This window comes from Cyprinus carpio, chromosome A5 (genome assembly GCF_018340385.1).
Source record: "Cyprinus carpio isolate SPL01 chromosome A5, ASM1834038v1, whole genome shotgun sequence".
In the NCBI taxonomy this organism is placed as follows: Eukaryota; Metazoa; Chordata; class Actinopteri; order Cypriniformes; family Cyprinidae; genus Cyprinus; species Cyprinus carpio.
The window spans coordinates 13,817,516-13,828,036 of NC_056576.1; the positions used below are offsets into that span (position 1 = coordinate 13,817,516).

Genomic DNA, 10,521 nt, shown 5'->3' on the forward strand with positions numbered 1-10,521 from the left:
ATGTCAGCACATTAATGGCAGTAAAGGCATTTAGGTTTTTTTTTTTTTTTCCTATCCATTACTAAATTAAAATGGAAAGTTTAATATAGTATATTGGAGGCAATGCACGCATTTTAGCTGTAAACATCGATGTAATATATAAAAAATGAGTTCTCACACAGCTCTGGGTGAAGGACAATGTCATGGACCAGGGGTTCTAGGAGGGCCGCAGATATAAGTTCCAACACTACTCCAACATACAAACCATGTATTTTTCAAAAAAGCCTGAAGGGCGTGATTAGCTGGATCAGTTGTGTGTTTCATTAGGGTTGGAGCTAAACTCTGCAGGGCTGTGCCCCTTCAGGAATCGAGTTTGACACCCCTGTCATGGACTGTCTGGCACAACCTTTCGCCGCGACATTGGCCGCTGTTCCGGAAGCTCCCAGTAGAGGGCGCGAGCATGATATCAGCGTTTGTTCAGCGCCTCGGTGTTTTTTCACAGTATGACCAGCAGGTGGCATATTATTCATTAACAATTAACAGTTTCACTAGAAATATTATAAATAAATTATAGAAACATTACCACAAACGTCTAATGAAAAAAAAAGATGCACATATCTGAATTATTGCAACATATATATATAGAACCGAGGACATAAGCTAATAAAGTTTCAATTTCATTTCAAACACTTCTTTAGAAAAGTGAAAGTATCAGTCAGCAGCAGGACTGAAGGAGATAGACATTTGATTGGCTGTTTAGGAGGAAGTGGTAACATTTATAAAGGTCTTTACAAAGTAACATACACATGACAGCGTGACTTTGGTTCCTCTTCTTCAAAAGTACCTTGTGCTATTATTGTTGATGGATGAGTAAAGAGAAAAAAGATTAGGAGAAATCTTTATTTAGATATGTTTGAGGGTTTCTGAGTTGTTTGCAATTGGTTTGTCAGCACAATTTGTCATTCTATGAGGTTTAGAAAGGATGAATTTAGATAATTGTTAATTAAACTCTGTCAACAAAATCTGTAGCATAATGTGGCATTATTTGTGGCAGAATTGTCCCTCATTTCATTTTTTAAACACTTGCGTGAATTCTTCAGTAAAAACTAATTATTTGATCTGTAACATTGCTAAAATTATAATTTTTGAGGTGTGGCAGTTTTTATAGGTGGCTGTATGAATTTGTAGTTATACTAACATAATTCCTGTGGTTTACCGTTGTTGTTTTTTTTTTAAGCAAGGATTCAAAAAAGTGACAGTAGGCTAAAGACATTTAAAATGTTACAAAATATTTCTATTTAAAATAAATTCTGTTCTTTTGAGCTTTCCTTTCATCAAAGAACCCTGAAAAATCCACAAAAAGCATCACAACGGTTTTCAGAATTGATCATAAATATTTGTGACCCTGGACTGCAAAACCAGTCATAAGGGTCAATATAAGCTTTCCATTGATGTATGGTTTGTTGGGATCAGACAATATTTATCTTTATATATATATTAGATATATATATCATTTTATATTGTCTTTATAATTTATTATAAAATGGAAAACAGTTATTTGAAACTGTAATTATATTTAACAATATTACAGTTTTATTTTATGTTTGATCACATAAATGCAGCCTTCATGGTGAGCATAAGAGACTAAATTAAAAACAAGAAAAATCTTATTGACCTTACTGATGGACGTGTTAATTTACATAGACAACACCAGTAAGTTATCACATGTATAAAATAATAATAAAGGTGACATGTCTCATGCTAACACATATATTTATTTTAATCATATGGCTATACTTTGAAACATTGTGTATGTTAATGTTCATTGCCTTGCCTTTTGTACTTTTTGGAATTATTTACTGAAATTAATTTTTTTGCTTTAAAAGTGTTTTTTTTTTTCAACATGCCACAAATGCAATCAGTATTGCATACAAAAAATTCTAAAAAACACAGATAACTTTAAATATTTGTGTATTGGTCAAAAGACTCCTGTCTCCTGCCCAAAAAAAAAAAGGTTATGAGGGCAGGAGCTGTGTGTGTTGATGAGGTTGGTTACTCAGCTTCTGAGATACGCAGCACAGGTGAGCTGAAATGGGAGGTTGCTGGAGCTGAACAAGTGCTTAAATATTGCACAACGTTTTTGGATGAAGAATCCAGCTCTTCTACATGACTGAGTGTCTGTTCTTTGGCTACAGTCAGGATGGTGGGCACCAGTGCCGGCATAACGTCAGTGCCCAGCAATGATGATCCGTAGCATGCCATGTTTTGCATGTGCTGACAAAACACCTCCAGCATTTGGACTTCCAGATAGCCGTTCAACATGGAGTTAGTGAGCCTTTTCTCCCAGCCAAGCCCCTGAACGCTCTCCATGACAAGATACTCCTCATCCTGCTGGGTCGCAGCCTCTGCCTGTTGACCTGGTTCCAGAGAGGGTTCCAGAGAGCTCAGGTCCTGAGATTGCAGCAGTGGCCCGTCATCCAGTGGGTTGAGCAGGTCTGGGTTATGAGGACTGCAGTGCTCAAGCCGATCACCTGCAAGCCGGAGGTCCGGATAGTTCTTGCAGAAGCTGGGACAGCACCAGGAGCAATACAGATTCATGCCCAAGTGATCCTCCCCGCTACAGCTGAGAATGGGCATAGCATTGCTGGGTGCAGAAGCTCGGCACTGTCCTGGCTTTTCCAGGCCTTCAGGCATGCCAACTGACAGGGAGAGAAAATGTGTCAGGCACCACTATAACCAGCCTCATCTTAACAAAATAGCCACAAAACAGTGAGGAAACTTGAGGGAAAGCTCAGAGTCCAAAGCAAAGTCCCACTTTGCAGCTCACTTAATTCACTGAATGACTGTTTCAGTGTCTCCATACAAATGCCAATTTTGAGCAGTTCACACTCACCTAAATGATTTTTATTTAATTTGGATTTCTGATGCAGTGAGCTTGAAGCATTTTGCATTGTCATAGCTGTAAGCTGAATTGGACTATTATCAACGGTGCTAAAATGGACATTGTGAAGAATAGTACATTATTTTGTTATACACTGTTGCACAATATTATCACTTAAAGTCAACATGAAAATAAAATTTGATTGTGTTTTCTCCACAATGTGTACCTGCATAAAAAGGCTTCTCAAATGAGAAAAAAGAGGGTATGATTTTGTTAATTTGGAATTCATTGTTGTCTTGCCAATTGCTGTGATCTCTCGTGAGTCACAGGTTGTTTAAAGTTATGGTTGTTGGGAGGGGAAGTTAATGGTTTTTATTAAACATTACAGGGGCACATGAATCTTTAAAAATATGTACATGGATAAATCATTTGTAATATACACTGCAATATTTCATAAAATATAAGAATTCTCGATTTTGATTTCACAGTGACTTTAAATGCACAGTTCACCCCAAAATAAACATTTGTCATAATTAACTCACCTTCATATAATTAAAAAATCTGTATACATATTTTTATATGTTTTGAATGTGTTTTTTTGTCCATACAATGAAAGTTATTTTGGACCATATTCATTTACACTGTATGGGTATATAGCTGACATATTCTTAGAAACTCTTTAAAACATTCTTAAAATGATGACAATTTAAATTTTTCGGTAAACTAACTATTTAACTTTGTACAACCATTCATATTATAACTGTTCGATATATTACTCAGTTTAACACATACATTTATGTTGCTTTTCAGTCTGGGCTAAAATTCTCAGCAGCATCACACTTCCTTCCTAAAATTTATTTTTACCTACACTGACTGTTCCCAGGACCTGGGCCACATTCATAGTCTATAATTAATATTCCTCCATTGTCTAAATAAAATAGCTAGTTTTCTTTACCAAGCATAAAAACAAACATCTCCCAATGCCATCATTCAGATCGTGAGATTGTTATTTTTGACACAACCTCGTTCTAATTCTCTTCTCACCTCTCACAGTTCGTGGTGTCAGTGGTGATCTGGCAGTGGCGTTTGTCGTGCAGGGGTCAGGACGGACCGTGGGGGTGGGTAAGTGTGTGCGAACGTGTCCATCATGATCTGTGGTGTCTTCTGTGCAGTTCAGAACATGAAGGAAAGCTTCTCCAAGCATGATAGCCACTTACACAGAGAAACACAGCTCAAGCTTTAAATGAATGAACATTTTAATACTTACTCAGTACAAAAACAAAGCATAATCAAACAAAAAATTAAATCAAACTGAAATGAGGAATTAACTAGAACTGAATGACAGTTACAGAGACTTCACACACACACACACACACACACACACACACACACACACACACACACACACACACACACACACACACACACAAACACACTGCACATACTGACTGCACTTCCTGGTACATTTGGTATGGTACTTTTGGATCTCCAAAAAGCTTTTGACACAGTAAAGCATTCAATAATCTTAGATAAATGAAGCGTCATGGGTTTTTTTAAAGTACATTGATAGCCTGGTTAAACTCTTATTTAAATGGGAGCGTTCAGAGGGTAGAATTCGATGGGATTCTTTCTGAGGAAACGATTGTTAAAAATGGAGTCACTCAGGGAAGTGTTTTAGGCCCTCTTTTTTTCTTTTATACATAAATGACATGCAAGCAGTTTGTGATTGTAATTTTTTTTTATATGCTGATGATTCTGCTTTATTGGTATTAGACAAGGATGTTAGTAGGATACAAGTGAATTTAGGTGAGGAGCTTTGTATGGTAAGAGACTGGCTTTCTGAAATCAAACTCTTGTTGCATTTAGGTAAAATGGAATCCATATTATCTGGGTCTAAAAATCATCTGAAAAAGTTTCTAAGATGTCTATTAAGGCAGGGATTGTTTAATATCGAACAGAACTACCGTTAATTATCTCAAATGTGTTCTTTATAATGATTTAAGTGGTGTAAATATGGCTATGAAAGTTCTGGGTAAGGTTAATTCTAGAACAAAATTTCTTGCCAGATATGTTGGTTTTCCTGATAAACAGATATAAAATTACTTGCATCATGTTTAATTCTGTGTCATTTTGAATATGCATGCATTTCTTGGATGTTTGATTCCTCTCGTTGTTTGTTTGGATAAGTTACAAAAATCTCAAAACAAATTGATAAGGTTAGTTTTAGGGTTTAGTCGTTTTATGTTGATGTTTCCCAATTTAAGCATCTTGATTGTTTACATAGAAAGTAGAACAAAATACATTAAAAATGGTCTTCTTTTGATTACTCTGGGGCACAAGTGTTGCTACCTCTGGATATTTAAAGGATTTCAAATATGGGTAGTTTTAGTTTAAAAGTTAAAAGTTGGCTCTTAATTAGGATGTTTTATTGATGAACCTGTATAAGTATACAATATGTTGTGTATGTGTTTAATAGTGATTGTAAATTTTGTAAATGTGGAATCCTATTGTAATCTTTGTATATATAATGCAATACCAGTGTACCTGTTACCAGGATTGAAGTTTGTGCTTAACATCAAGGACCACAATGGAAACAAGTTTTTAACTTTATTATATTATCCTTGACAAATTGAGTTTGTTTCACTACTTTTGTTTCTAATAAATCAAATCAAACCAAATCAGATCCCTTTATAAATTAATTATATAGGATTGACAGAATCTATAAATTAGATGACAAAACTTAAAGGGATGGTTAAACCAAAAATTAAAATTCTGTCATCATTTACTCACCCTCAAGTTGTTGTCTGATTGTTTTGGTTTCATTTTTTATGTTGGGTAAAATACAAGATATTCTGAAGAATGTTGGTGACCAAACAGTTGACGGTAGCCACTGACTTCCATAGTATGGAAGAAAATACTAAGGAAGTCAATGGCTACCATCAACTGCTTGGTTACCAGCATTCTTTAAAATATCTTCTTTTGTGTTCAACAGAGGAAGGATCATACAGGTTTGGAACAAGTGGTGGGCGATTAAACGATGACATAATTTCCATTTTTGGGTAAAATTTCTCTTTAAGATTTTCAGAATTTAGAAGATTACTACAGTTTTATTGTTGTAATCAGATCAATCAAATACCCCAAATAAACTTCAAATTCTAGTTAACAAAACACCAGCAGATAATTCTATAGTCACAGCTTTCTATTTATATATAAGAAAGAAACTTACCAAATGTTTTAGAATGGGATTCCTTTTTGTAGGCCTATGGCTGCAGAAACGGAAATTTCAAGAGTGATACCCAGCAATGTCTAATGTATAGTGACACTTTCATGTAGTTCTTTCATCTGTCTATGTCTATTTGTCTGTCTATCTATGTATCTATGTATGTATGTATGTATGTATCTATCTGTCTATCTATATCTGTCGATAGCTGATATGTTTTCTCTGGTCTGGCGTCTCTGGTCTGGGTAGCAACAGAGGAAGTAAGCTGTATATCTCTCTCTCTCGCTCTCTCTCACACACACACACACACATACACCCAAACCCTTACACAGATTAGGTCTCTGTTTGAATAAAGCAGAAGTGAGAAAAGCCTTGTGGTTCTCTTCTCTATTACTGATTGCTGCATGCGTGTAAACTTACAGCAAATGATGTTTCATTTTATTTGCACTTAAGCATGTTTTCATAGAAAGAGCACATAACTAGAGCAAGCAGATACATCTGCTCACCTGTTTAAAAAATACAGTCAGCAATTAGTGAACTTCACTGAGGCAGATATGCTGTGGCCATACAGCGCATTCAGACATAGTTATGAAGGAGGGTCTGACTTTATTAATGGGATTAAACGCGAGCTGTTCCTCATCACATCAGTGCTATATGGCAGTGCTTTATTTGGTGCAGAACGCGCTCACATCAGTCTACAGCTTTTTAACATGTTAGAAGGGAAATTTTACAGGAAGGTGCGCCGTTGGATTTACACCTCAGGATTTCGCGCGTAAAAGCACAGCGGAGGTAAGAAGCTGCCTCTTCTGTGGCAGACCCAGACGCCCGCTGATTGGACAAGCGGAATATCAGTCACAGCATGGCCCCGCCCCCACCCTCCCATTCAACCACTGGCTCTAATGTAGCCCTGTGTTTACTACAGAATTAGTGCATAGCGGACGACAGTCTCCTGAACTGTGAACTCCGAATCACAATAGATAACCTGTTAGTTTTGCATAAAAGAAGAAAAATATCCCAAACTCAACATGCCCAAGAGAAAGGTATGTAGAAAAGCCGAGCGCGCCGTACGGCTACACTTTTGCCCTTACTAATCAGTCGTGAAATTAGGAAGCCCTCGAGACAATGTTTTTTAATAAAAATCCCGGCGACTTCTTTAGAATCAGTGGGCAGGTAAAAAATCGTTGTTAATTTTGCGATTTTTTTCTGCCCGATCGCGGTGTTTTTGTCGATGGTGGTACGTTAAGCAGAAGGTTTTTAGTGGAGCAGCGCTGTGCTGAAGCTCGGCTTGATCTCATGCCCGTGGAACCGCAGCCATGCTGCCCTCTCTCTCTCTCCATCTCCAGCACAGCGCGACGCGAAAACCGACGATTATAAGCGCAATCGTGGCTCAGTCGCCGTTGAATGGTGATTAAAAAATAGCTAGATAACTCTAATTTTCTGAATAGTGGCAATTTTGCGAAAAGACGGTCGCGTTTTTAAACAATTTTAATGCATTTTCTTTGTTCGCCGTGGAAGAGGGCTGTCATGACGCCTGCTTGCCGCCAGGTGGCAGCGCTGAGGTGGGATCATCGCGCCCCTCCTCCTTATTCAAATGTTTGGAGCCCGGTGCCTTAGTGAAAAATAATAAGTAAAAGGGCTGTCATGACGCCTGCTTGCCGTGACCCCGAAATTGGTGTCTGCTAACCCATAGTGAAAGCAGTGAGAAATAAACGTGAACAAACGGAGCAAGCTATAGATCCAGCGCACCAATTTTGCGCACTTGATGTCGCGCTGCCATGTAATAATATTGTTTAATCTTTTCTCAGATTTAGTTTGATTTATTTTTTAATAAAAGGGATTATTTTTTTTAAAATTTCTTCGGTTAAGTTCATTTATGCTTTAATAAACGAAAAAAACACTTGTTTTTGGCAACCCAGCATGTTGCTCACATATACAAAAGTGCAGAACAGCACATCCTAATGTTTCTGCAAGTAGCCTTTTTGTTTTTCCCGCCTTTTATGTTATGTTATTTCATGTTCTAACTTGTGATATTTGTTTTGCTGATTTGCAGGGAACTGATGGAGAAGTCAAGGAGGAGGTGAGAAAGGAAAATGATAAAATATCTAAAGCAATTTTGGGTTGCATATTCAAGTAGTCAAAACCAGTACATATGCATTACTTTATATATACATTTACATTACTTTATATATACATTTACATTTATTTATTCAGCAGGAGCTTTTATCCAAAATTGAATTACAAACAAGAAACACCACAAGTAATTTGTCATGAGCCAATAATATTTGTAGTACACTGTGCCAAGTTTACTGAGTGTGCTGCTAAATACACAAACTAGAAGTGAAATGAAGAAAAGGAACATGATATTTTTTTTTAATAATTAGGATTTACAATATATAACTGTTCTCTCCTACTCAAATATTTTTTCTTTCTTCCTCATGTAGCCTCAGAGAAGGTCTGCTAGATTATCAGCGGTAAGTCCTTTTCTTTTTAAAGAGATTTTTAATGTTAACATTATATCATTATTTTATTTTTAAAAATTCTTTGACCTCAAAAGACTTGAGGAACTTTAAATATAGTCTTGGAATTTTTTTTTTTAGCACTTTTTGTAATAATTGACAGTTTATTTCCTACAAACAACACTTTCAACCTACCACTGATCTCAGAGCAGCAAGATCAGAAACATCATTTCTGCACAAGGTTTTTGTTTGTTTGTTCGTTTTTTAATTTCAGCATAATTGCTGTTAAATATCTTTTTACTTCAGCATAATTTTGCCAGTCATTTAAGGTTATATGTAGAATTCAGGATAGGGCAGAACAACATAGACCATTCTATGTATTATTTTAACTATTTACTTGAACATGTTTATTGTTCAGATGTCCTTGTATATATCAAAAAGTAAGTTTGTGAATAAATCATTCTTTCATTTCCCTTCAGAAACCAACGCCTCAAAAACCTGAACCCAAACCGAAAAAAACTCCCAAGGTATGTACACTTTTTAAAAACACATTTTTGCACTGATGCTCATGTCACTTGTCTCCATGGGTTGCTGTGTAATCTCATACGTATTGCTCTATATTCATTCTTTTGCTCTGACAGAAAGAGAAGGAAGTGAATGATAAAAAGGAAGAAAAGAAAGCAAAGGCTGAGGAATCCAAGGAGGAAAACCAATCAGAAAATGGGGAGACTAAGACCAATGAGGTATATATGTACATACACAACAGTCTACCTCAAATCAGTGTCTATCATTAATAAACACACTTTATTGGTCCCACAGTGGACACAAAAAATCACGTCAGGTCATAATGCTTGTTTATTGTATATTGAGTTTCCTTTCCAAACATGAGCAATAAACACATTTCTGTCTGCTTTTTAATATTTTCGAATAACATTGCAAAACTACCTTGTAACATAGTTCAATTAATTCCCCAGATCTCTCAAAACAAAGACATAAAAAAAGATTCTAATTAGTGCCGAAGCAGTCCTGCTTGATTCTTGTTGTTGTTTTTTTTAAACAGGTTGAAAAAACTCCAGACGAGGCGGCGGAGCCCGAGAAGGAGGACCCGAAGACAGAGTAGCACCACACTTGTCCATCCATCTGTCCATCCGTCCATCCTTTCCCTTTCCCCCTTTCCTTTCTTTTATCTTCCTCTCTCTTTCCCAGTTTTATCTCTCCCTTTCCAGTTCTCTCAGCAACCTCCTCTCTGCCCATCACAACCAGAGGAATATTTTTATCAGCGAATTTGTAAATACTGGTTCAGGTTTTTAGCACAAAAACAAAGCTGACTAAATCGAGTCTTGTGTTCGGCCGCAGCTGTATCAGGTGTCTACAACACGAGAGGTGTGAAAAAGGCGGCATCTTTCTTTAATTTTGTTGATTTTCTATTTTTATTTCTTCTTTTTTTTTTTTTTTTTTTTTAAGCGGATGGTCTGTAGCTTGGTTTTGGAGTGGGAGGAGGCTCTCAGTCTGTATGTCCGTTAGTGCTCGTGATGTTTCTGTATGGGGTTTGTTTTATTTTTTCTTTTAAACGTAATTGATTGTCTTTAAGAAAGAGAAATGAGTTCAACAAATGTAGAAGAAAAGAGAGAAAACAATAAAAGACAAACTGCGTACATTCCAGGTTCAGCGTTAGATGGTGACTCCTGGCTTTTTAAGAATCATACCACCTTTGCAGTTTGTTGAAACAGATAACTGGGCTTTGTTAGGAGGCCAGAAAAAACCCTTCTGTTGTTATAGAGGACTTTTTTGAAATCACAGGATTCAAAGAAAAAGAATTTAAAGCGTTTTTTGGAATATTTTAACACAGAAAATTCATCTGTGAAAAAGTACTTGGTGTCCCCTATAATGCTCTCGGTCTCACTCAATAAAAATCCATCATTGGAGTTTTCCTCAAAATGTCTGCTGTGGTCTTTTACAATGACTAGGCTTATATATTATACATT

The 10,521-nt window shown here is 36.5% G+C and overlaps 2 protein-coding genes across 3 annotated transcripts; one reads left to right on the forward strand and one right to left on the reverse strand.

The window, feature by feature from the left end:
- Positions 1–1,735: 1,735 nt before the first annotated feature.
- Positions 1,736–6,340, reverse strand: si:dkey-237j10.2 (uncharacterized protein LOC568721 homolog). Of its 2 annotated transcripts, none has more exons than XM_019078982.2 (3): positions 6,087–6,340; positions 3,905–4,097; positions 1,736–2,678 (listed from the first exon to the last, which is right to left on the reverse strand). In XM_019078982.2, exons 2-3 carry the CDS (start codon positions 4,062–4,064, stop codon positions 2,032–2,034), a joined length of 807 nt encoding a protein of 268 aa, XP_018934527.1. In that variant the 5' UTR covers positions 4,065–4,097; positions 6,087–6,340; the 3' UTR covers positions 1,736–2,031. The 2 variants fall into 2 exon arrangements, with proteins under 2 accessions (XP_018934527.1, XP_018934526.1); XM_019078981.2 differs by having other exon boundaries at positions 3,905–4,072; positions 6,087–6,339.
- A 611-nt stretch (positions 6,341–6,951) lies between these two features.
- LOC109061903 (non-histone chromosomal protein HMG-14A-like) lies at positions 6,952–10,474 on the forward strand. The gene is made up of 6 exons (XM_042754045.1): positions 6,952–7,120; positions 8,131–8,157; positions 8,522–8,551; positions 9,016–9,063; positions 9,178–9,279; positions 9,597–10,474. Exons 1-6 carry the CDS (start codon positions 7,106–7,108, stop codon positions 9,654–9,656), a joined length of 282 nt encoding a protein of 93 aa, XP_042609979.1. The 5' UTR covers positions 6,952–7,105; the 3' UTR covers positions 9,657–10,474.
- Positions 10,475–10,521: the final 47 nt, after the last annotated feature.

Excerpts from the sequence above, each read along its gene's own strand:
- si:dkey-237j10.2 (XM_019078982.2), bottom strand. The coding sequence starts at position 4,064 with ATGCTTGGAGAAGCTTTCCTTCATGTTCTGAACTGCACAGAAGACACC. Across the intron at positions 2,679-3,904 it reads GACACCACGAACTGTGAGAG|TTGGCATGCCTGAAGGCCTG; the intron begins GTGAGAAGAGAA and ends TCTCCCTGTCAG.
- LOC109061903 (XM_042754045.1), top strand. Across the intron at positions 8,158-8,521 it reads ATGGAGAAGTCAAGGAGGAG|CCTCAGAGAAGGTCTGCTAG; the intron begins GTGAGAAAGGAA and ends TTCCTCATGTAG. Across the intron at positions 8,552-9,015 it reads GGTCTGCTAGATTATCAGCG|AAACCAACGCCTCAAAAACC; the intron begins GTAAGTCCTTTT and ends ATTTCCCTTCAG.